Raw genomic sequence first — 27,916 nt, forward strand, 5'->3', positions numbered from 1 at the left:
TACGGGAAGATATTGGAATATTACAGAAACAGAACAAACATGAGAAATTGTTCCCAATTTTATAAGAAAAAAGTCGACACATTGTGAGAAAAAGACTGCTTTTAGTTCATTTATTTATTTTTAGAATTTTTTTGTTTGTAGTTGGTTTTTAATCATCGATATTTATTTCAAGTTATTACAGTATGTCTCTATATACTTTTTTTTTAAATTAAAATTAATTTTGGCCAAAGGGGGCACATTTACATTTTTTTACACACACTTGTTATTACACATGTTGACCAAACGGGGAGCACTTCAAATGTTTACACACACTTGTTATTTCATATGTTGACTTTTAAAAGAGACACACAATCAGTGTGAAAAATGCCTCCTTTTTGGGACCACCCTCATGTTGATAGATATCACCACAAATGAGACATTGTCTATTAGATGCGAGGTTAATGGGACCATGATTTATGTCATCACTTGTCCTCCTCATGTGGAAGATACTACTGGAGAAATGCAGTCCAGAGACACCATTCCTTAAGCTCGTGGAAGGAAAAGTGCGGAAACGCTTTTCAAGGATTGGAGCAGGTAGCGAGAGGACTGTCCCTTTAAGAGTCTGGGTCAGATGGGCTGGTCGGCAGTGGCCAGAGAAATGGCACCAGAGTCGCAGGAACACTTCATACCTTCTTTGAGGGACAGCTGGCTGCTGAGGCTGCGGGCCAGGGACGCCTCGATCTGAGCCTCCGACACCTGAAGACATCAAAGAGTCGTTACCTGGGTGATAAGCAAGACTTGCACCTGATTGGCTGATGCCCCCCCCCGCCCCTCAAGAGGGACAGGTGCTAAAAAATGGATGGATGACAGGAACTACCGCAGTGCATTGTGGCAGTCACCATGGACAGTGAGACATTGTGTTGCAGCAGAATGCAACGTTCACTCACAGCTGTGGCTGTAGGCAACCTCTATGGAGCCAAAATAGACTATCATTGTAGAAAAAGTAGTATTGGCACCAAAACATGTTTTGGTACCAATACCAAATATATATATATATATATATATATATATATATACACACATATATACATATACACATACACATATATATATATATATACACACATATATATATATATATATATATATATATATATATATATATATATATATATATATATACACATATATATATATACATATATATATATATATAGCCCTCGATGAGGTGGCTACTTGTCCAGGGTGTATCCCGCCTTCTGCCCGATTAGAGCTGAGATAGGCACCAAGATGGATGGATGGATGGATATATATATATATATGTATATATATATCAATAAAGTACTATCTATTTATGTATACATACTCAGTATATAAGCACATACTGTGTATGTATGTATATATTTATTTACATGTATACACACACGTACTGTATACATATATACACATACTGTGTATATATGTATATACACACACATATATATACATATATATATACACATTTTTATATATATACATATACACATATATATATATACATACATACACGTATATACATATATATATACATATATACACATACATAAATATATATATATATATATATACGTATATATATATATATATATGAATATACACACATATATACACATACACATATATATGTATGTATATATATACATATACACATACACATATATATATATACGTATATATATACATATACATATACACATATATATACATATATATACACAGTATATCCACATATACCATACTTCCTTGAATAGCCGACAGGCATGTAATATGCGCCTGCCTTGAATTACTGCCGGGTCACTCTCGCTCCCCAAAATTATTAGCACATGCTTACTTTTACGGTCGGGTCCAATTCGTGACATCATTTTCAAAATGGCGCAGGAGTTTTATTTTTTGCTTTTACTATGTGCAAACCAGGGGTCTTGTTCCACAGCCATACAGATCACACTGATGGTTGTGATATAAAACAACTTTAACACGCTTACTAATATGCGCCACACTCTGTGAACCCACACCAAACATATTTCGGGAGAACATCGGCTCTGTAACACCTTATAAACGCAACATAATAATTACCCACAATGCCACGCATCCATGACTCTTGGCTATATTATACACCCCGCTGTATATATTTTTATGACATTCATCACAATCACTGTAATTATTTATTATTTCCAAACAAAGGGGCAATGTTAAAGCACAAAATATTGTATATTTCTGTGAAATGATTGCAATAAAGTAATACAATAGGTGACAAGAGGGAGTTATTGCATGCACAAAAAATGAAAAACGTATTCCAAAGGCCGTAATCTTTTTTTTTTTTTAATTTTTTGCCCTGGCAATGAAAATATAACAATCATTGCAGAAATGTGCACACAAATAACCGCCATTTTTCTTCCCTTACCTCCTCAAATTTCTTCGCCTTGTACTGGGCCGCTCCTTTCAGGAAGTTGAGCAGGATGAGGTCACAAAGAACCGTACCCTGCCGAGGACCAAAACACCAGCCATGACTTCACAACGATGTCATCTTGGTTTGGAGGAGCTGTTCCACTTACCAGACCGATGGAAGTGAAGGCAGCCACCAGGTTGATCAATGTCGGGACCATGTTAAACTTTCCTGCCTACAACGACAACATAACACCCCCAAAGTATTCACCGCATTACACATTTTCTTATTTTACAGCCTTATTCCAAAACTGTCCTCAAAATTCTACACACAATACCCAATGTGAACAGGTACAAAAGCTAAAGTTTGGCTACTAAACTGCCAATTTTTTGTATCATTTCATCTGCAGATGTTTGTTTTTTTACAGTGGAGAAGACAGAATAAACGACTATATCTCCTTTTGAAGCAAAAACCCCAAAGCCAGTGAAATTGTCACGTTGTGTAAATGCTAAATAAAAAGAAAATACAATGATTTGTGAATCCTTTTCAACTTATATTCAATTGAATAAACTGCAAAGACAAGATATTCAACGTTTGAACCGGAAAACTTTGTTGTTTTTTGCAAATATTAGCTCATTTGGAATTTGGTGCCTGCAACTTGTTTCAAAAAAGCTGGCACAGGTGGCAAATAGACTGAGGAAGTTGAGGAATGCTAATCAAAGACTTATTTGGAACATCGCACAGGTGTGCAGGCTAATTGGGAACAGGTGGGTGCCATGATTGGCTATAAAAGCAGCTTCCATGAAATGCTCACTCATTCACAAACAAGGACGGGGCGAGGGTCACCCATTTGTCCACAAATGCCTGAGCAAATTGTTTAAGAACAACATTTTTTCAACCAGCTATTTCTAGGAATTTAGGGATTTAACCGTCTACGGTCCGTAATATCATCAAAAGGTTCAGAGAAGCTGGAGAAATCACTGCACGTAAGCCATGATATCACGGACTTTGGATCCCTCAGGCGGTACTGCACCAAAAAGCGACATCAGTGTGTAAAAGATATCACCACATGGGCTCAGGAACACTTTATAAAACCACTGTCGTGACCTTTGATCCCTCAGACGGCACTGTATCAAAAACCGACATCAATCTCTAAAGGATATCACCACATGGGCTCAGGAATACTTCAGTAAACCACTGCCACTAATACAGTTGGTCGCTACATCTGTAAGTGCACGTTAAAGCTCTACTATGCAAAGCGAAAGCCATTTATCAACAATATGCAGAAACGCCGCCGGCTTCTCTGGGCCCGAGATCATCTAAGATGGACTGATGCAAAGTGCAAAAGTGTTCTGTCGTCTGACGAGTCCACATTTCAAATTGTTTTTGGAAATATTCGACATGGTGTCATACGGACCAAAGGGGCAGCGAACCATCCAGACTGTTATCGACGCAAAGTTGAACAGCCAGCATCTGTGATGGTCCGGGGGTGCATTAGTGCCCAAGGCATGGGTAACTTACACATCTGTGAAGGCACCATTAATGCTGAAAGGTACATACAGCTTTTGGAGCAACATATGTTTTCATCCAAGCAACGTTTTCATGGACGCCCCTGCTTATTTCAGCAAGACAAGTGTTACAACAGCGTGGCTTCGTAAAAAAAAGAGTGCGGGTAATTTCCTGGCCCGCCTGCAGTCCAGACCTGTCTCCCATGGAAAATGTGTGGCACATTATGAAGCGTAAAATACGACAGCGGAGACCCCGGACTGTTGAACGACTGAAGCTCTACATAAAACAAGAATGGGAAAGAATTCCACTTTCAAAGCACCATAAACTGTTAATAATGTTTAGACAAAAGTGTATATTATATATACTACTATATTTATAGTATTTATATAGGTGTGTGTGTGTGTGTGTGTTTGTGTTGGATATGTGTGTATTTTGGGTATATGCATGTGTGTATGTATGTGATTATGTGTGTATGTGTATATATATATATATATACATATATATATATATATATATATGTATATGTATATAAATTGTATATATGTGTGTGTGTATGTATGTGTGTGTTGTGTACATATGTGTGTGTACATATGTATATATGTAAGTATGTGTGAATTGAAATGTATTTTATATAGACAATATATAGCAGCAACCACTGAATTGAATTATATTATATATATTATTGTATTATATATTGTATATATATATATTGTATATGTATAGGGGTGGGACCTAATAAGTTTACTTCTTCCCACTCCCTTTTGAGCCAATCTTGACATCTACAAAAGATTAGTCACATGTAATGTTTTCAATGTAGGTGTAAAAATAATGTATCTATATATTTCTTTTGTATTTTATGTCATTCTCTTGTTTTGTTTGCATGGCTCAAAATAAACCATTCTTTCATTCATTCATTCATTCATTCATTCATTCAAAGCTTCAACAATTAGTTTCCTCAGTTCCCAAACCTTTATTGAGTGTTGTTAAAAGAAAAGGTGATGTAACACAGTGGTGAACATGCCCTTTCCCAACTACTTTGGCACGTGTTGCAGCCATGAAATTCTAAGTTAATTATTATTTGCAAAAAAAATAAAGTTTATGAGTTTGAACATCAAATATGTTGTCTTTGTAGCATATTCAACTGAATATGGGTTGAAAATGATTTGCAAATCATTGTATTCCGTTTATAATTACATCTAATACAATTTCCCAACTTATATGGAAAAAGGGTTTGTGCTTACGTTTTGATACATTCGCAATCATTTCTGGAAAAAAAACCCGTTTCACATTGTCGTCATGGGGTATTTTGTGTCGAATTTTGAGGACAAAAAGTGAATTTAGGCTGTAACATAACACAATGTGGATGGATAGGTTTGCTTCATTGACGATTGTACATTTAAAGACTGAATGGTGATAAAAATAAAGAACTCACTGCTCCAGTCACCATGACGTCGAAGCGGATGGCGTGCACTTTGTGCAGCGTCCGGAATTCGGTATTGTTCTCCGTCTTGTAATATTTGGCGAATCTGCGTGAAACGAGGAGGGGACACCGATATGACAAAAATCTGCCGATGACATCACAAGCCATGGACTGACGAGACACCAACCTGAAGTTGAAGCCCTGAGAGACAGCGTTCTTCTTAAAAGGTTCATCCAGGCGGGTGAAAGAGTACTTGGGAACACAATATTCTATATCTAGATCCAGATTACACTTCCACTCAATGTTTATTCCTATTTCACCACCCTGCTCCACAAAGAACACACATATTGGACATTTGTGAGGAGGTGTGTGGACTGGAGTCAAACTGAGAAGCTAATACTAAAAAAAAGGAAATATAATACAGTGATAGTAATACATGGCATGTCGAGTATAATATACTAGGTAAATACATGAATTCCATCCATCCATTTTCTACCGCTTATTCCCTTTCGGGGTCGCTGGCGCCTATCTCAGCTACAATCGGACGGAAGGCGGGGTACACCCTGGACAAGTCGCCACCTCATCGCAGGGCCAACACAGATAGACAGACAACATTCACACACTAGGGCCATTTTAGTGTTGCCAATCAACCTATCCCCAGGTGCATGTCTTTGGAGGTGGGAGGGGCCTTTCTCCAGGTGCATATCTTTGGAGGTGGGAGGGGCCTATCCCCAGGTGCATGTCTTTGGAGGTGGGAGGGGCCTATCCCCAGGTGCATGTCTTTGGAGGTGGGAGGGACCTATCTCCAGGTGCATGTATTTGGAGGTAGGAGGGGCCTATCCCCAGGTGCATGTCTTTGGAGGTGGGAGGGACCTATCTCCAGGTGCATGTATTTGGAGTTGGGAGGGGCCTATCCCCAGGTGCATGTCTTTGGAAGTGGGAGGAAGCCGGAGTACCCGGAGGGAACCCACGCATTCACGGGGAGAACATGCAAACTCCACACAGAAAGATCCCGAGCCTGGATTTGAATCCAGGACTGCAGGACCTTCGTATTGTGAGGCAGACGCACTAACCCCTCTGCCACCGTGAAGCCCAATACATGAATTCATAATTTATAAATAATCTTAATGACGCCTGCAAGTACAAAATGTTACAATAAAAAATATTTGAAGTAGCCGGCTGTTTGTGTGCTCGAACTAGCAAGTACAGCAAGCTTTAAGGGACAAAAAGCATCTTACAGAAATGGCAACAGCGGAGGATGAATGTCCCATAATAAGAAGAGGGAGAAAAAGAAGAAGCTTATCGACTACGGGATCAGCACGGACCTCAAAGGCGGATGGGCACAATTTTTCAGGATTTATGCAGATCCCAAATATAGATCAGCTGGTACCACAAGGTAAGAAAAGTTGCTTTTGCATAATATTGCAAAAACAAAACGGCAGATAATATGTCTTACCTTACACACACCATAATAATACTCCTATGTTGAAGCACATCAAACGGTGCAGCCTACACTGATCTCTTATGTGTGACTGCATTCTACTGATCACACTTATCATTACACCATCTACCAAATAAATTGCTTTGAGGTCGGTGCGTGTTAGAATAATTACGTGTAAGTTATCATATTATATTGTGGGCGGTTTAGCTCGATTGGTAGAGTGCCCGTGCCAGCAACTTGAGGGTTGCAGGTTCGATTCCCGCTTCTGCCAACCTAGTCACTGCCGTTGTGTCCTTGGGCAAGACACTTTACCCACCTGCTCCCAGTGCCACCCACACTGGTTTAAATGTAACTTAGATATTGGGTTTCACTATGTAAAGCGATTTGAGTCACTGGAGAAAAAGCGCTATATAAATATAATTCACTTCACTTCACTTATCAGACAACTCTTACGCTTAAAGGCCGTCGCTATAGTTATTATCAATTGTGCTGAAGTTGTACTTTTCTATCTGTGCAAAGGGACAACTTGCTATCTTGGATTGCGAGTCGTCCCGTATCAGTGTTTGTGTCCAGACCTGGCCTGTGTCAGCACATTTCCATCCATTTTCTACCGCCTGTCCCTTTCGGGGTGGCGGGGGGTTGCTGCAGCCTATCTTAGCTTCATTCGGGCGGAAGGCGGGGTACTCAGCACATTTCCATTTCATGAATAATCATATATTGTGTCTAACTGGGGCTGCTGAAATTACCCCCGCACCCCCCCCCCCCCCCTTCTTTCAGTAGCTCACCACTTTGTCAACAAATGCCTGAGCAAATTGTTTGAGAACAACATTTTTTCAACCAGCTATTTCAAGGAATTTAAGGATTTAACCATCTACGGTCCGTAATATCATCAAAAGGTTCAGAGAATCTGGAGAAATCACTGCACGTAAGCCATGATATCACAGACCATTGATCCCTCAGGCGGTACTGCATCAAAAAGCGACATCAGTGTGTAAAGGATATCACCACATGGGCTCAGGAACACTTTATAAAACCACTGTCAGTAACTACACTTGGTCACTACATTTGTAAGTGCAAGTTAAAACTCTACTACGCAAAGCCAAAGCTGTTGATCAACAACACCCAGAAACTCCACCGGCTTCGCTGAGCCGGCGCTCATCTAAGATGAACTGATGCAAAGTGGAAAAGTGTTCTGTGGTCTGACGAGTCCAGATTTCAAATTGTTTTTGGAAACTGTGGACGTTGTGTCCTCCATAACAAAGAGGAAAAGAACCATCCGGATTGTTATCGGCGCAAAGTGGAAAAGCTGTATGTACCTTTCAGCATTAATGGAGCCTTCACAGATGAAAAAGTTACCCATGCCTTGGGCACTAATACACCCCCATACCATCACACATGCTGCCTTTTCAAATTTGCGCTTAGAACAATCCGGATGGTTATTTTCCTCCTTATTCCGTGGGAAACCACGTCCACAGTTTCCAAAAACATTTTGAAATGTGGACTCGTCAGACCGCAGAACACTTTTCCACTTTGCATCAGTCCATCTTAGATGAACTCAGGCCCAGCGAAGCCAGCGGCGTTTCTGAGTGTTGTTGATAAATTGCTTTGAGGTCGGTGCGTGTTGGAATAATTATGTATAAGTTATCACACAACTCTTACGCTTAAAGGCCGTCACTATAGTTATTATCAATTGTGCTGAAGTTGTACTTTTCTATCCGTGCAAAGGGACAACTAGCTATCTTGGATTGCGAGTCGTCCCGTATCAGTGATTGTGTCCAGACCTGGGCTGTGTCAGCACATTTCCATCCATTTCCTACCGCTTGTCCCTTCCGGGGTTGCGGGGGGTTGCTGGAGCCTATCTTAGCTTCATTCGGGCGGAAGGCGGGGTACTCAGCACATTTCCATTTCATGAATAATCATACATTGTGTCTAACTGAGGCTGCTGAAATTACCCCCGCACCCACTCTTCCTTCAGTAGCAGCCTCAGTGATGTAACCAGGGACCTCCCGAATAAATAGTGGAGCACGTGGGCTGTACCTTAGGGCGCAGGTTGGAACTGTGACTGAGTGTGCAGCCCACTACGTCTCTCCTCATTGAGCAAAATTGAACTCTGTCTCCGCATGATTCCTTGCTTCTTGTCTGTATAATAGACGTCATCAGTTTTTGAACCTGACAGTTAGGTCAACCAAACGTATTCCTTATATAAGGCGCACTGTTTAAGATTTAAGGGAAAAAAATATATTTTAAGTGCGCCTTATTAAAGTTAAAGTAGCAATGATTGACACACACACACACTAGGTGTGGTGAAATGTGTCCTCTGCATTTGACCCATCACCCTTGTTCACCCCCTGGGAGGTGAGGGGAGCAGTGGGCAGCAGCGGTGGCCGCGCCCGGGAATCATTTTTGGTGATTTAACCCCCAATTCCAACCCTTGATGCTGAGTGCCAAGCAGGGAGGTAATGGCTCCCATTTTTATAGTCTTTGGTATGACTTGGCCGGGGTTTGAACTCAAAACCTACCCATCTCAGGGCGGACACTCTAACCCAGGGGTCACCAACCTTTCTGAAACCAAGAGCTACTTCTTGGGTACTGATCAATGCGAAGGGGCCACCAGTTTGATACACACTTAAATAAATAGACAAAAATAGCCAATTTGCCCAATTTACCTTTAATAAATATATCTATATATATAAAAAATGGGCATTTCCGTCTGATATTGTGTCGCACATTTTTTTCCTTTCAGGAAGGTTTTTTGTAGAGAATAAATGATGACAAAAACACTTAATTGAACGGTTTAAAAGAATAAAAACACGAAAAAAATGAAAATAAAATTTCGAAACATAGTTTATCCTCAATTTCGACTCTTTAAAATTCAAAATTCAACCGAAAAAAATGAAGGGAAAAACTAGCTAATTTGAATCTTTTTGAAAAAATTAAAAAATAATAATTTATGGAACATCATTTGTAATTTTTCCTGATTAAGATTAATTTTAGAATTTTGATGACATGTTTTAAATAGGTTAAAATCCAATCTGCACTTTGTTAGAATATATAACAAATTGGACCAAGCTATATTTCTAACAAAGACAAATCATTATTTCTTCTAGATTTTCCAGAACAAATTTCTTTTAAAGAAATTCAAAATACTTTGAAATAGGATTTAAATTTGATTCTACAGAATTTCTAGATTTGCCAGAATATTCTATTTTAATTTTAATCATAATTAGTTTGAAGAAATATTTCACAAATATTCTTCGTCGAAAAAACAGAAACTAAAATGAAGAATTAAATTAAAATGTATTTATTATTCTTTACAATAAAAAAAAAATGTACTTGAACATTGATTTAAATTGTCAGGAAAGAAGAGGAAGAAAAGGTGAAAAGGTATATGTGTTTAAAAATCCTAAAATCATTTTTTAAAGGTTGTATTTTTTCTCTAAAATTGTCTTTCTGAAAGTTATAAGAAGCAAAGTAAAAAAATGAATTTATTTAAACAAGTGAAGACCAAGTCTTTGGGGCGGTATATAGCTCGGTTGGTAGAGCAGCCGTGCTAGCAACTTGAGGGTTGCAGGTTCGAAACACGCTTCCGCCATCCTTGTCATTGTGAAGTGAAGTGAATTATATTTATATAGCGCTTTTCTCAAGTGACTGAAAGCGCTTTACATAGTGAAACCCAATATCTAAGTTACATTTAAACCAGTGTGGGTGGCACTGGGAGCAGGTGGGTAAAGTGGCTTGCCCAAGGACATAACGGCAGTAACTAGGATGGCACAAGCGGGAATCGAACCTGCAACCCTCAAGTTGCTGACACGGCCACTCTACCAACCGAGCTATTGCCGTCGTGTCCTTGGGCAAGACACTTTACCCACCTGCTCTCAGTGCCACCCACACTGCTTTAAATGGAACTTAGATATTGGGTTTCACTATGTAAAGCGCTTTGAGTCAGTAGAGAAAAAGCGCTATATAAATATACTTCACTTTAAAATATTTTCTTGGATTTTCAAATTCTATTTGAGTTTTGTCTCTCTTAGAATCAAAAATGTCGAGGAAAGCGAGACCAGCTTGCTAGTAAATAAATACAATTTAAAAAATTGAGGCAGCTAACTGGTAAGTGCTGCTATTTGAGCTATTTTTAGAACAAGCTAGCGGGCGACTCATCTGGTTCTTACGGGCGACCTGGTGTCCGTGGACACCGTGTTGTTGATTAGAGTCCGGTAAACGCGGTACTTTCATTTTGCACTGGCAACATTGCTCTGTATTAAGTACAAAAGGCAAGATGGGAGATTAAAGAGGACCTTATCCAGGAGGCTGGTGATGTTCTGCCCGGTGTAATCCAGCACGTCTCCTACACGAAAGATGGGGCAGGACGTGTTGTTTTCCGGGTGGTATGTGCAGCTCTTGATCTGACTGGACGTCATGTTGGATGGGAAGTTCCCCCTAGAGACAAGTCGTGATCATGCATCACTATCGCCTGGACCCCCGGCCGTGGGCGACCTACCTGGTGATGTCGAAGAGAGGGAAGCGGATGCTGTTCTTGATGAAGATGGTGAAGTCCACCACGTCTTTCATGGGCTCGCTGCAGGGAGGGACAGAAGACGGAGGGTGAGAACGCAGCGCCGGAAGGTGGCGAGAGAGGGCGATGTCTCACAGGCGGGTTCTGTCGTTCTCGGCCGGGCACCATCCCTCGATCTCGCACGCGCCGTTGGACCCCGTCAAGTTGGTGAGACAAGTTCCTGTGATCTTTCCTGCGGCAGCGAAAATCCTTTAGACTTCGGCACCATTCCGTTTTAAAAAAAGTCAGAATTCTTCACTTGTAACGTCTTGTCATATTATATTTTATATCACGACACCAGTGAAGTTGGCCCCTTGTGTAAATTGTATACAGCTATTGCAAGGAATGTAGGGATTTCACCAGCTACGCTATTTAAAATCATCAAAAAGTTCAGAGAATCTGGAGAAATCACTGCACGTAACCCATTATATTACGCACCTTGTGTAAAGGATATCGCCACATGGGCTCAAGAACACTTCAAAAAAACACTGTCGGTAACTACAGTTGGTTGCTACAAACCCCGTTTCCATATGAGTTGGGAAACTGTGTTAGATGTAAATATAAACAGAATACAATGATTTGCAAATCATTTTCAACCCATATTCAGTTGAATATGCTACAAAGACAACATATTTGATGTTCAAACTGATAAACATTTTTTTTTTTTGTTGCAAATAATCATTAACTTTAGAATTTGATGCCAGCAACACGTGACAAAGAAGTTGGGAAAGGTGGCGATAAATACTCATAAAGTGGAGGAATGCTCATCAAACACTTATTTGGAACATCCCACAGGTGTGCAAGGCTAATTGGGAACAGGTGGGTGCCATGATTGGGTAGAAAAACAGCTTCCCAAAAAATGCTCGGTCTTTCACAAGAAAGGATGGGGCGAGGTACACCCCTTTGTCCACAACTGAGTGAGCAAATAGTCAAACAGTTTAAGAACAAAGTTTCTCAGAGTGCAATCGCAAGAAATTTAGGGATTTCAACATTTACGCTCTGTAAAATCATCAAAAAGTTCAGAGAATCTGGAGAAATCACTCCACGTAAGCCATGATATTACGCACCTTGGATCCATCCCTCAGGCAATACTGCATCAAAAACCGACATCAATGTGTAAAGGGTATCGCCACATGGGCTCAAGAACACTTCAGAAAACCGCTGTCAGTAACTACAGTTGGTTGCTACAAACCCTGTTTCCAAATGAGTTGGGAAATTGTGTTAGATGTAAATATAAACAGAATACAATGATTTGCAAATCCTTTTCAACCCATATTCAGTTCAATATGCTACAAAGACAACATATTTGATGTTCAAACTGATAAACTTTTTTTTTTTTGCAAATAATCATTAACTTTAGGATTTGATGCCAGCAACACGTGACAAAGAAGTTGGGAAAGGTGGCGATAAATACTCATAAAGTGGAGGAATGCTCATCAAACACTTATTTGGAACATCCCACAGGTGTGCAGGCTAATTGGGAACACGTGGGTGCCATGATTGGGTATAAAAACAGCTTCCCAAAAAATGCTCGGTCTTTCACAAGAAAGGATGGGTCGAGGTACACCCCTTTGTCCACAACTGCGTGAGCAAATAGTCAAACAGTTTAAGAACAAAATTTCTCAAAGTGCAATTGCAAGAAATTTAGGGATTTCAACATCTACGCTCTGTAAAATCATCAAAAAGTTCAGAGAATCTGGAGAAATCACTGCACGTAAGCCATGAGATTACGCACCTTGGATCCCTCAGGCGGTACTGCATCAAAAACCGACATCAGTGTGTAAAGGATATCGCCATATGGGCTCAAGAACACTTCAGAAAACCGCTGTCAGTAACTACAGTTGGTTGCTACAAACCCCGTTTCCAAATGAGTTGGGAAACTGTGTTAGATGTAAATATAAACAGAATACAATGATTTGCAAATCATGTTCAACCCATATTCAGTTGAATATGCTACAAAGACAACATATTTGATGTTCAAACTGATAAACATTTTTTTTTTTTTTGCAAATAATCATTAACTTTAGAATTTGATTTCAATATCTACGCTCCATAATATCATCAAAAGGTTCAGAGAATCTGGAGAAATCACTCCACGTAAGCGGCATGGCTGGAAACCAACATTGAATGTCCGTGACCTTCCATCCCTCAGACGGCACTGTATCAAAAACCGACATCAATCTCGAAGGGATATCATCACATGGGCTCAGGAACACTTCAGAAAACCACTGTCACTAAATACAGTTGGTCGCTACATCTGTAAGTGCAAGTTAAAGCTCTACTATGCAAAGCGAAAGTTATTGATCAACAACACCCAGAAACTCCACCGGCTACGCTGGGCCCGAGCTCATCCAAGATGGTCTGATGCAAAGTGGAAAAGTGTTCTGTGGTCTGACGAGTCCATATTTCAAATTGTTTTTGGAAACTGTGGACGTCGTGTCCTCTGGAACAAAGAGGAAAAGAACCATCCGGATTGTCCTAGGCACAAAGTGTAAAAGGCAGCATCTGTGGTGGTATGGGGGTGCATTAGTGCCCAAGGCATGGGTAACTTACACATCTGTGAAGGCACCATTAATGTTGAAAGGTACATACAGGTTTTGGAGCAACATATCTTGCCATCCAAGCAACGTCATCATGGACGCCCCTGCTTATTTCAGCAAGACAATGCCAAGATACGTGTTACAACAGCGTGGCTTCGTAGTAAAAGAGTGCAGGTACTAGACTGGCCTGCCTGTAGTCCAGACTTGTCTCCCATTGAAATGTTGAAGGCTAAAATATGAGAAGTGAGACTGTTGAACAACTTAAGCTGTACATCAAGCAGGAATGGGAAAGAATTCCACTTCAAAAATGTGTCTCCTGTCATGTTTTGTTTGGTTGTTATTTTACTTCAAGACTCCATTAGTTCCTGTTTTTTCACTCCCTTGTTTTGTTTCCATGACAACTCATTGGTTTCACCTGTACTCATTTGGACTCACGCACCTGAATTGTTTAGGACTCACGCACCTGCGTTAATCATGTCAATATTATCTAAGCTGTGATGTGAATTCTCCCTGCCCACTGGGTGTGAGTTTTCCTTGCCCTTTTGTGGGTTCTTCCGAGGATGTTGTAGTCGTAATGATTTGTGCAGTCCTTTGAGACATTTGTGATTTGGGGCTATATAAATAAACATTGATTTATTGATTGATAAGCTCAGGCTTGAATAATTAAAAATTAAAAAAAACAATTAAAAATCTCATTTTTTTATGTTTATGTTTCGTTTAATTTTTTGGATACATTTTGTTTTTCTCAAATTTTGGGGAATAACATGAAAACAAAAAACACGACGATTTACTCAATTTTTTCGGGTAAAAAAAAATAAAAAAAATATAGCCTTATTGTAAACTTGGGAGAGTTGTATTGGGCGACATGTATTCAGATAACATAAACGACGGGTTCAATCCCCACAGGGTGCAGACAATCAAGAACAAAAGTTTTTATTATTATTTTTTTTACCATTAGTGAGGATGGAGGGCTTATGTTTTTCACAGTCGTTGTCTGTTGTGCAGTTAAACATCTTTCCAGTCTGAAACACAAAACAACACAATTAAGGATATAATCGGAGGTTATATAGACCGTTAATATTTCATGAGAAGCACAGAAATCAAAGAGGATTAGTACCTTATTTTCCGGATTATAAGGCGCACTGACGATGAATGGTATTTTTAAAAAAGTATATATTTTTCCATATATAAGGCGCATTAAAGGGGTCATATTGTGATTGTTTTCTAAATTTAAAAGACTTCCTTGTGGCCTTCAGCAAAAAAATTATAAAAAATATTTTTACTATTTTTTATTTTTATTAAATCAACATAAAAAACTCAAGATACACTTCAAATTAGTGCAACCAACCCCAAAAAATCCCTTTTTCATGACAAAATAAAATAAAATAAATAAAAATCTCTTATTTTTATTAGTGCATGTCTAGAATTTCCACCGGGTCAAACTCGTCACGTCACGAGTGACACTTCACCTGTCATCATTTTCAAAATGGAGGAGGCTGATTTCAATCATTTGAAATCGCATAAAGGGAAGAAGATTAAGAGCTATTCAGTAGGATTTAAGGTCCAAGCTATTGAATATGCTAAAAAGAACAGTAAGCAGCTATGTTTTATTAATATACCGTAGCTGCGTGTGTCAAATATGAGTCATTAAATGACTCCCGCTTCCTGGTGGTAGAGGGTGCTAGTGATCCTTTTTGCGACTACTCGGCTGCAGAAGAAGTGACAACAAGCAGCAAGAGTGAGCAGCGTGTGTTTATTTTTTCCTCTTGCTTGCACTTTTAACATGGAGGATTACATATCTGAAATAAAACAGTTTTCTAAACTGGACTTTCAATCGAAGCAGGAGGTAATAAAGGAAGATCTCCATCGAGACAGAGAGACTTTTAAAACTGAAGAAAGATAAGGAAGACTTCTATAAACAAGTTATCGATGCTTTTGATCTGAAGGAGCTGCGCATGGACTTCATTTATAAGTAATGGTAAAACAATAATCACGTTTTTTTTAATTAAATGTGCTTTTCATGATGTATCCTTACATCACACTCAAATTCATGAGCGCAGGCCTAAATTTAACGCTTGCCTTTGGTAAGCGCCGGAGTGAGAAGAGGTTTTAAAATAATGAGCGCATGCTTGCCTTTACCGCATGCCTTTGGTAACCGCCGGAGTGAGAAGAGGTTTTAAATGAATCGGCGCCCTGGCGGCAATTCAAGGAACTACGGTATATACAGATCATCTTCAAGTCACTTTCTGTCAGTCGCTTCAGGACGCGCCGTTTTCTGGCCCGTTTTATTTATCGACAGTGTCTTCTCCCCGTCATCTTTGTTGTAGCGGTGTAGCGTGCAAGGACGGGAGTGGAAGAAGTGTCAAACGATGGCGCTAACTGTATTGATGACATTCAGACTTTACTTCAATCAATAACAGAGCAGCATCTCCTCATCCATGGCTCACTAGTGCAACAACAACGCCCGGAAATGTGTCCCGTGAAAAAATGTCCGACCGGAACTCTCAAATAACTAAAGTTCCTTGGGTGAATAATGTAAACTCACTACACCAGGATTTTTAAGCGCTTTCATGGCGAGTTTACTGACAGAAATAAGTAAGAACTTTACACTACTTTATATTAGAAATGGCAACAATGTGAGGATGAATGTCACATAACAAAAAGATAGAGGAAAAGAAGAAGCTTGTCGACTACGGGGTCATCACGAACTACAAAGGCGGAGGCGCACAATTTTTCAGGATTTATGCAGTATAAAAAATATACATTTCGGCCTCCACTCAGGCTAGATACCGGGGACCCCAAATGGTTTTGGTCAAAAAAATATAAAAAATGTGTCATTATTCACTATTATTATTTTGATTATTATTCAAGTTTTAAATCTCTAGATCAACATTAGGTCCATCTGTCAATATAATGATTTTAAAGATTTAAGTTGTATGCTCTTTTTGACACAAAAAAACCCTGTTTATATTATGGGAAACTCACAAAAAATGCAATATTGTCACCCAATAATTTTTTAAGAGGAATATTAGAGATTATTTAATAATTGGAGCATTAAAAAGGTCAATAACTCAGTGATTTTAATTAATTATTATTTTTTGAGCAATGACATTTAAAAACAAATCACACTAGAATTATTGGGGATCCAAAAGTGTTCTACTCATTAAAGTGTTAAAAAATAAATTATTAATTTTTTTACTGTTTACTTTAAACACAATCATCTCGAGATCAACTTCAGATATAGCCGTCAATTATAAGTTTTTTTGTTGTTTATGTTTTTTGTTTGTTCATTTTAGGCCCTTCTTTAAAAGAAAACAGCTCAGTTTCTTATATGGCAAACACAAAATATGCAACATTTCCCCCAAAAAATATCTCAAAGTGAAAAATTTAATGTGACGTAATTGGAGCCTTGAATAGGTCAATAATTCATAATAACATTGATTTTGATACATTATTATTTTTTAAAGAAAGAAACAGCCTGTGTGGCAGCTTGGTGTTATTAGAGTAAACATTGCAACATTTTTTGGTTACATTTCACCCGTTTGCTCCTTTATATCATTTCTTACGTTTTAAAAATGTTTCAATCGTATTTTTAAAATGTGTTGTGGGGCCGTTAAAAAATTACCTGCGGGCCTAAATGCCCCCCGGGCCGCTCTTTGGACACCCCTGATGTAAAATGTTGGTAATGTTTATTTGAGTCATATTGCCATATATATGTATCTCTTATGTGTGACTGCCATCTACTGGTCACACTTATCATTCCACCATGTTCAAATTAAACAGCTTCTAGACCAGAGGTCAACAACGCGGTGCCTGCGGGCACCAGGTCGCCCGTAAGGACCAGATGAGTCGCCCGCTGGCCTGTTCTAAAAATACCTCAAATATCAGCACTTACCAGTGAGCTGCCTCAATTTTTTAAATTGTATTTATTTACTAGCAAGCTGGTGTCGCTTTGCTCAACATTTTTAATTCTAAGAGGGACAAAACTCAAATACAATTTAAAAATCCAAGAAAATATTTTAAATACTTGGTCTTCACTTGTTTGAATAAATTCATTTATTTTTTTACTTTGCTTTTTTTAACTTTCCGAAAGACAATTTTAGAGAAAAAATACAACCTTAAAAATGATTTTAGGATTTTTAAACACATATACCTTTTTACCTTTCAAATTCCTTCCTCTTCTTTCCTGACAATTTAAATCAATGTTCAAGTAATTTTTTTTTATTGTAAAAAATAATAAATACATTTTAATTTGATTCTTCATTTTAGCTTCTGTTTTTTCGACAAAGAATATTTGTGAAATATTTCTTCGAATTAATTATGATTAAAATAAATAAATAAAAATTCTGGGAAATCTAGAAAATATGTAGAATGAAATTTAAATCTTATTTCAAAGTCTTTTGAATTTTTTTTCAAAATTTTGTTCTGTAAAATCTAGAAGAAATAATGATTTGTCTTTGTTAGAAATATAGCTTGGTCCAATTTGTTATATATTCTAACAAAGTGCAGATTGGATTTTAACCTATTTAAAACATGTCATCAAAATTCTAAAATGAAGGAAAAATTACTGATGAAGTTCCATAAATTCTTTTTTTAATTTTTTCAAAAAGATTCGAATTAGTTAGTTTTTCTCTTAATTTTTTTCGGTTGAATTTTGAATTTTAAAGAGTCGAAATTGAAGATAATCTATGTCTCAAAATTTAATTTACATTTTCGTCGTGTTTTCTCCTCTTTCAAACCGATCAATTAAGTGTTTTTTTCATCATTTATTCTCTACAAAAAACCTTCCGTAAAAGGAAAAAAAATGTACGACGGAATGACAGACAGAAATACAATTTATTTATATATCCATCCATCCATCCATTTTCTACCGCTTATTCCCTTTTGGGGTCGCGGGGGGCGCTGGCGCCTATCTCAGCTACAATCGGGCGGAAGGCGGGGTACACCCTGGACAAGTCGCCACCTCATCGCAGGGCCAACACAGATAGACAGACAACATTCACACATAGATTTATTTATTAAAGCTAAATTGAGCAAATTGGCTATTTCTGGCAATTTATTTAAGTGTGTATCAAACTGGTAGCCCTTCACAATAATCAGCACCCAAGAAGTAGCTCTTGGTTTCAAAAAGGTTGGTGAACCCTGTTCTAGGTGGTTCGCACTGTCGAGTTTTGAGGGGAAAAAAAAGATGTTATTTGCGCCTTATAGTCTGGAAAATACGATAATTAACAAACAATTTATTAACTGTGCTTTTCAAACAAGGCAGAAAAAGTGATGTTTTTCTGACCTCTGCACATTTCCCTTGGAACTGATTTTCAGTGATGATGACTTTAGTCATGATGCAGAAGATACCCGCTCCCTGAAAGTCAGACAAGAAGACACACACTTGCAGGCTGACGTCAAGCATTCTTCCGCACACTTAAAGGCCTACTGAAAGCCACTACTAGCGACCACGCAGTCTGATAGTTTATATATCAATGATGAAATATTAACATTGCAACACATGCCAATACGGCCTTTTTAGTTTACTAAATTGCAATTTTTTAATTTCGCGCCAAGTATCCTGTTGAAAACTTCGGTATGATGACGCGTGCGCGTGACGTCACGAATTGTGGCGGACATTTTCTTCCAGCTCGATCCCAGCTATAAATCGTCTGCTTTAATCGCATAATTCCACAGTATTCTGGACTTCTGTGTTGCTAAATCTTTTGCAATTTGTTCAATTAATAATGGAGACGTCAAAGAAGAAAGCTGTAGGTGGGAAGCGGTGTATTGCGGCCGGCTGTAGCGACACAAACACAGCCGGTGTTTCTTTGTTTACATTCCCGAAGGTGAAGCTTAGCTATGGAACAGAGCGGTCAACCGGCAGGTTTCGGTGAGAAAATGGTGGTAATAAGTCGGCTCTTACCGTAGACATGAGCAAAGCTTGTGTCGTACCTCCTGCACCTGTCAAAGACGCAGCTGCGGATTCTCTTGCCTCCTCCGACCGGCCGCCGCTGAACGTGGGATGCTTCCACCGTCGAGGAGGGGGAAAAAAAGCTCGGCCCGGCCTGACCGGCTGCTTTCGCTTCGCCTCGTCGAGAAACGTGGCTTCCCTCAGAGACAATGGCGGTCGCCACACCCCTCCGACTTTCAGGTACGACTATATAATCTCACTAAAACACTAGTAACACAATAAGCAGATAAGGGATTTTCCAGAATTATCCTAGTAAATGTGTCTAACATCTGAATCACTCCCACCGCCCTTTCTTTTTTTTATTTTCTAGTCCTTCACTCTCACTATCCTCATCCACAAATCTTTCATCTTCGCTCAAATTAATGGGGAAATCGTCGCTTTCTCGGTCCGAATCGCTCTCGCTGCGGGTGGCCATGATTGTAAACAATGTTCAGATGTGAGGAGCTCCACAACCCGTGACGTCACGCGCACAATGTCTGCTACTTCCGGTACAGGCAAGGCTTTTTTATTAGCGACCAAAAGTTGCCAACTTTATCGTGGATGTTCTCTACTAAATCCTTTCAGCAAAAATATGGCAATATCGCGAAATGATGAAGTATGACACATAGAATGGACCTGCTATCCCCGTTTAAATAAGAACATCTCATTTCAGTAGGCCTTTAAGGTCACAACTTTAGGCCTGGCTGCCTTCAAAGAGAGTGCAATGTTCATGTGACAACATGTTGTTAACAAGTCATGTGGTCAAGTGCACTTCATGAGGTGTGGAGTGCACGTCACACCTGTTGTGGGAAGATGTAGTCGGCCACGTCCATGATGCGCTGATGATGCCGGCCGAAGCCCTTGACTTTGGTCATGACGGACGACTCGATGCCGGTGTCCGTCAACTGGTAGGCTTTTTCATGGATGAACACCCAGCTGCACGCCATACCACACCACACCACACCACACCACGCCACACCATATTAATTATTCACGTTGGCAAAGTCTCCACTCACTCATTTTTTTACTCTATTTTCTTACTTAAGTGAAGTAAAACCAGTACATTAACAAACCTGAAGTTGCTTTAACACTACTTAATATTAAACAAGACACATAAATAACAGTATTTGTAGATATTATTTGGAGAAAATTATAATAGTAATAATAATAATATTATATGCCCCCTTATTTTATATGAAATGCTGCATTATTGTATGTGATATGCCGCATTATTTTATTTATTTAAGACTCCCTTTTTAGACCAGTTGATCTGCCGTTTCTTTTCTTTTTCTCCTATGTCCCACTCTCGCTTGTGGAGGGGGTCCGGTCCGATCCGGTGGCCATGTAGTGCTTGCCTGTGTATCGGCTGGGGACATCTCTGCGCTGCTGATCCGCCTCCGCTTGGGATGGTTTCCTGCTGGCGCCGCTGTGAACGGGACTCTCGCTGCTGTGTTGGATCCGCTTTGGACTGGACTCTCGCGACTGTGTTGGATCCATTATGGATTGAACTTTCACAGTATTATGTTAGACCCGCTCGACATCCATTGCTTTCCTCCTCTCCAAGGTTCTCATAGTCATCATTGTCACCGACGCCCAACTGGGTCATCATTGTCACCGATGTCCCACTGGGTGTGAGTTTTCCTTGCCCTTATGTGGGCCTACCGAGGATGTTGTAGTGGTTTGTGCAGCCCTTTGAGACACTAGTGATTTAGGGCTATATAAGTAAACATTGATTGATTGATTGATGTATGCTGCATTATTATATGTGATATGCTGCATTATTATATGTAATATGCCGCATTATTATATGTGATATGTTGAATTATTTTGTATGAAATGCTGCATTATTGTATTTGATATGCCGCATTATTATATGTGATATGCCGCATTATTTTATATGAAATTTTGCATTATTATATGTGATATGCCGGATTATTTTATATGATATGCCGCATTATTATATGTGATAGGTCGCATTATTATATGTGATATGCCGCATTATTTTATATGATATGCTGCATTATTGTATGTGATATGCTGCATTATTGTATGTGATATGCCGTATTATTATATGTGATATGCTGCATTATTATATGTGATATGCCGTATTATTATATGTGATATGCTGCATTATTATATGTGATATGCTGCATTATTATATGTGATATGCTCCATTATTATATATGAAATGCTGCATTATTATATGTGATATGCCGCATTGTTATATGTGATATGCTGCATTATTATATGTGATATGCTGCATTATTTTATATATGCTGCATTATTATATGTGATATGCTCCATTATTATATATGAAATGCTGCATTATTATATGTAATATGCCGCATTATTATATGTGTTATGCCGCATTATTTTATATGAAATGCTGCATTATTATATTTAATATGCCGCATTATTATATGTGATATGCCGCATTATTTTATATGAAATTCTGCATTATTATATGTGATATGCTGCATTATTATATGTGATATGCTGCATTATTGTATGTGATATGCTGCATTATTTTATATATGCTGCATTATTATGTGTGATATGGTGCATTATTATATAGGAAATGCTGCATTATTATATGTGATATGCCGCATTATTTTATATGAAATCCTGCATTATTATATTTAATATGCCGCATTATTATATGTGATTTGCCACATTATTTTATATGAAATTCTGCATTATTGTATGTGATATGCTGCATTATTATATGTGATATGCCGCATTATTATATGTGATATGCCGCGTTATTTTATATGATATGCTGCATTATTATATGTGATATAATGCATTATTGTATGTGATATGCTGCATTATTTTATGTGATATGCTGCATTATTGTATGTGATATGCTGCATTATTATATGTGATATGCTGCATTATTGTATGTGATATGCCGCTTTATTATATGTGATATGCTGCATTATTATATGTGATATGCTGCATTATTGTATGTGATATGCTGCATTATTATATGTGATATGCCGCATTATTATATGTGATATGCCGCGTTATTTTATATGATATGCTGCATTATTATATGAGATATGCTGCATTATTGTATGGGATATGCCGCTTTATTATATGTGATATGCTGCATTATTATATGTGATATGCTGCATTATTATATGTGATATGCTGCATTATTATATGTGATATGCTGCATTATTATATGTGATATGCTGCATTATTGTATGTGATATGCCGCTTTATTATATGTGATATGCTGCATTATTATATGTGATATGCTGCATTATTGTATGTGATATGCTGCATTATTATATGTGATATGCTGCATTATTATATGTGATATGCTGCATTATTGTATGTGATATGCCGCTTTATTATATGTGATATGCTGCATTATTGTATGTGATATGCTGCATTATTGTATGTGATATGCTGCATTATTGTATGTGATATGCTGCATTATTGTATGTGATATGCTGCATTATTACATGTGATATGCTGCATTATTGTATGTGATATGCTGCATTATTGTATGTGATATGCTGCATTATTATATGTGATATGCTGCATTATTATATGTGATATGCTGCATTATTATATGTGATATGCTGCATTATTGTATGTGATATGCCGCTTTATTATATGTGATATGCTGCATTATTGTATGTGATATGCTGCATTATTACATGTGATATGCTGCATTATTGTATGTGATATGCTGCATTATTGTATGTGATATGCTGCATTATTATATGTGATATGCTGCATTATTGTATGTGATATGCTGCATTATTATATGTGATATGCTGCATTATTGTATGTGATATGCCGCTTTATTATATGTGATATGCTGCATTATTACATGTGATATGCTGCATTATTGTATGTGATATGCTGCATTATTATATGTGATATGCTGCATTATTATATGTGATATGCTGCATTATTATATGTGATATGCTGCATTATTATATGTGATATGCTGCATTATTATATGTGATATGCTGCATTATTATATGTGATATGCTGCATTATTGTATGTGATATGCCGCTTTATTATATGTGATATGCTGCATTATTGTATGTGATATGCTGCATTATTGTATGTGATATGCTGCATTATTATATGTGATATGCTGCATTATTGTATGTGATATGCTGCATTATTATATGTGATATGCTGCATTATTGTATGTGATATGCCGCTTTATTATATGTGATATGCTGCATTATTACATGTGATATGCTGCATTATTGTATGTGATATGCTGCATTATTGTATGTGATATGCTGCATTATTACATGTGATATGCTGCATTATTTTATATATGCTGCATTATTATATGTGATATGCTGCATTATTGTATGTGATATGCTGCATTATTGTATGTGATATGCTGCATTATTATATGTGATATGCTGCATTATTATATGTGATATGCTGCATTATTGTATGTGATATGCTGCATTATTGTATGTGATATGCTGCATTATTATATGTGATATGCTGCATTATTATATGTGATATGCCGCTTTATTATATGTGATATGCTGCATTATTATATGTGATATGCTGCATTATTGTATGTGATATGCTGCATTATTACATGTGATATGCTGCATTATTGTATGTGATATGCTGCATTATTGTATGTGATATGCTGCATTATTACATGTGATATGCTGCATTATTGTATGTGATATGCTGCATTATTATATGTGATATGCTGCATTATTGTATGTGATATGCCGCTTTATTATATGTGATGTGGTGCTTTATTATGTGTGATATGCTGCATTATTATATGTGATATGCTGCATTATTATATGTGATATGCTGCATTATTGTATGTGATATGCCGCTTTATTATATGTGATGTGGTGCTTTATTATGTGTGATATGCTGCATTATTGTATGTGATATGCTGCATTATTGTATGTGATATGCTGCATTATTATATGTGATATGCTGCATTATTATATGTGATATGCTGCATTATTATATGTGATATGCTGCATTATTATATGTGATATGCTGCATTATTGTATGTGATATGCCGCTTTATTATATGTGATATGCTGCATTATTATATGTGATATGCCGCGTTATTTTATATGATATGCTGCATTATTATATGTGATATGCTGCATTATTATATGTGATATGCCGCGTTATTTTATATGATATGCTGCATTATTATATGTGATATGCTGCATTATTGTATGTGATATGCTGCATTATTACATGTGATATGCTGCATTATTTTATATATGCTGCATTATTATATGTGATATGCTGCATTATTGTATGTGATATGCTGCATTATTATATGTGATATGCTGCATTATTATATGTGATATGCTGCATTATTATATGTGATATGCTGCATTATTATATGTGATATGCTGCATTATTATATATGAAATGCTGCATTATTATATGTGATATGCCGCTTTATTATATGTGATATGCTGCATTATTATATGTGATATGCTGCATTATTGTATGTGATATGCTGCATTATTACATGTGATATGCTGCATTATTTTATATATGCTGCATTATTATATGTGATATGCTGCATTATTGTATGTGATATGCCGCTTTATTATATGTGATATGCTGCATTATTATATGTGATATGCTGCATTATTGTATGTGATATGCTGCATTATTACATGTGATATGCTGCATTATTTTATATATGCTGCATTATTATATGTGATATGCTGCATTATTGTATGTGATATGCTGCATTATTATATGTGATATGCTGCATTATTATATGTGATATGCTGCATTATTGTATGTGATATGCTGCATTATTACATGTGATATGCTGCATTATTTTATATATGCTGCATTATTATATGTGATATGCTGCATTATTATATGTGATATGCTGCATTATTATATGTGATATGCTGCATTATTATATGTGATATGCTGCATTATTATATGTGATATGCTGCATTATTATATATGAAATGCTGCATTATTATATGTGATATGCTGCATTATTTTATATATGCTGCATAATTATATGTGATATGCTGCATTATTGTATGTAATCCATCCTTCCATTTTCTACGGCTTATTCCCTGTCGGGGTCGCGGGGGGCGCTGGCGCTTATCTCAGCTACAATCGGGCGGAAGGCAGCGTACACCCTGGACAAGTCGCCACCTCATTGCAGGACCTTCGTATTGTGAGGCAGACGCACTAACCCCTCCGCCACCGTGAAGCCTATTGTATGTGATATGCCGCATTATTGTATGTGATATGCTGCATTATAGTATGTGGCCCGCAACATCATTTTATGTAATATACTGCATTACATTGCGTGATGTGCCTTCTTATTTTATGGCACATTAATTAACCTGGCCTGCCATGTCATTTTATGTGATATGCTGCATTAATTTTTGTGGCCCGCCACATCATTTTATGTAATATCCCACAGTATTTAATGTGATGTGTTGCATTATTATGTCATATGCCAATAGATTTATGTGGCCTGGCACATCATTTTATGTCATATTCTGCAATACCTTATGTGATATGTCGCAATACTTAACCTGGACCGCCACATCATTTTATGTGATATGCCGCCCTAATTTATGGCACATTAATTAATATGACCGCCACAACATTTTATGTGATATGCCGCTCTAATTTATGGCACATTAATTAATATGGCCCGCCACATCATTTTATGTGATATGCCGTGCCGCGTTAATTTTGGTGGCCCGCCACATCATTTTATGTAATATCCCACGTTATTTAATGTGATATGTCGTATTACTTTGTGTCATATGTCGCTTGAATTTACGTGGCCTGGCACATCATTCAATGTCGTATGCCGCAATACCTTATGTCGCATAATTTCAAGTGGCCCGCCACATCATTTTATGTCGTATGCTGCATTACATTACTTGAATTGACGCCTCAATTTATGGCACATTAATTAAACTGACCGCCACATCATTTTATGTGATATGCCGCCCTAATTTCTGGCACATTATTTTTGTGGCCCGCCACATCATTTTATTTAATATCCCACATTATTTAATGTGATATGTCGTATTATTTTGTGTCATATGCCACTTGAATTTACGTGGCCTGGCACATCATTCAATGTCGTATGCCGCGATACCTTGTCGCATAATTTCAAGTGGTCCGCCACTTCATTTTATGTCGTATGCTGCATTACATTACGTGAATTGACGCCTCAATTTATGGCACATTAATTAATCTGACCGCCACATCATTTTATGTGATTTGCCGCCCTAATTTATGGCACATCAATTAATCTGGCCCGCCATGTCATTTTATGTGATATGCCGTGCCGCATTAATTTTGGTGGCCCGCCACATCATTTTATTTAATATCCCACATTATTTAATGTGATATGTCGTATTATTTTGTGTCATATGCCGCATGAATTATGTGGCCTGGCACATCATTCAATGTCGTATGCCGCAATACCTTATGTCGCATAATTTCAAGTGGCCCGCCACATCATTTTATGTCGTATGCTGCATTACATTACTTGAATTAACGCCTCAATTTATGGCACATTAATTAATCTGGCCCGCCATGTCATTTTATGTGATATGCCGCATTTAATTTATGTGGCCCGCCACATCATTTAAGCGGCCAGAAGAAAAGGCTGGAAATAATAAAGCACTTGACAATAAAAATGTAGTGAGTTTCCTATGCAGACTGTGTAAGGAGACTATTAAACATTTATATTCACTATTATTAGAGGGCCACATTAATTTCGATGTGGCCCTCAATAAAAAGGAACCTGATGGACATGACAGTTGCAAAGAGAAGAGACTAACATGTCCAACAAGTTAAAACGAACGTTTCCCTCACACTGGAATTAAAAAGCCATGAAGGACTCACCCGACAAAATAAGCGATGATGAGGACTTGCACGACGCGGTTGATGATGCCCACGGACCAGCTCTTCACCACCACCGACTTGGTGGTCTCGTAGGTGAAGAAGTCCGTGACCAGGCCCCAGACCATGGAGCTCATGCTGGCTGCAGTGGAGCAAGAGGTGGGTGAGCAAGTAGCTGCTGGGGATCTTTCACAACTCTGACCTGGACTCAGCTTTATTGTCCACGCGGC

General features: G+C 37.9%; 1 protein-coding gene across 1 annotated transcript; it reads right to left on the reverse strand.

The window, feature by feature from the left end:
• Positions 1-96: 96 nt before the first annotated feature.
• Positions 97-27,916, reverse strand: p2rx3a (purinergic receptor P2X, ligand-gated ion channel, 3a). The gene is made up of 12 exons (XM_061900077.1): positions 27,690-27,916; positions 20,599-20,734; positions 19,151-19,222; positions 14,816-14,885; positions 11,420-11,516; positions 11,270-11,347; positions 11,067-11,208; positions 5,518-5,654; positions 5,343-5,436; positions 2,571-2,636; positions 2,420-2,497; positions 97-735 (listed from the first exon to the last, which is right to left on the reverse strand). The coding sequence occupies exons 1-12, from the start codon at positions 27,821-27,823 to the stop codon at positions 607-609; spliced, it is 1,233 nt and encodes a 410-aa protein (XP_061756061.1). The 5' UTR covers positions 27,824-27,916; the 3' UTR covers positions 97-606.

The sequence above is a fragment of the Nerophis ophidion genome, linkage group LG05, assembly GCF_033978795.1.
Source record: "Nerophis ophidion isolate RoL-2023_Sa linkage group LG05, RoL_Noph_v1.0, whole genome shotgun sequence".
Classification (NCBI taxonomy): Eukaryota; Metazoa; Chordata; class Actinopteri; order Syngnathiformes; family Syngnathidae; genus Nerophis; species Nerophis ophidion.

What these genes read in the sequence shown, in the direction of transcription:
- p2rx3a (XM_061900077.1), bottom strand. Translation starts at nt 27,823, where the DNA reads ATGAGCTCCATGGTCTGGGGCCTGGTCACGGACTTCTTCACCTACGAG. An exon ending in GCCCTCCATCCTCACTAATG is followed by an intron (nt 11,517 to 14,815) that starts GTAAAAAAAATA and finishes TCGCTGCCGCAG; the next exon opens with GAAAGATCACAGGAACTTGT. An exon ending in GAGAACGACAGAACCCGCCT is followed by an intron (nt 11,348 to 11,419) that starts GTGAGACATCGC and finishes CCCTCCCTGCAG; the next exon opens with CGAGCCCATGAAAGACGTGG.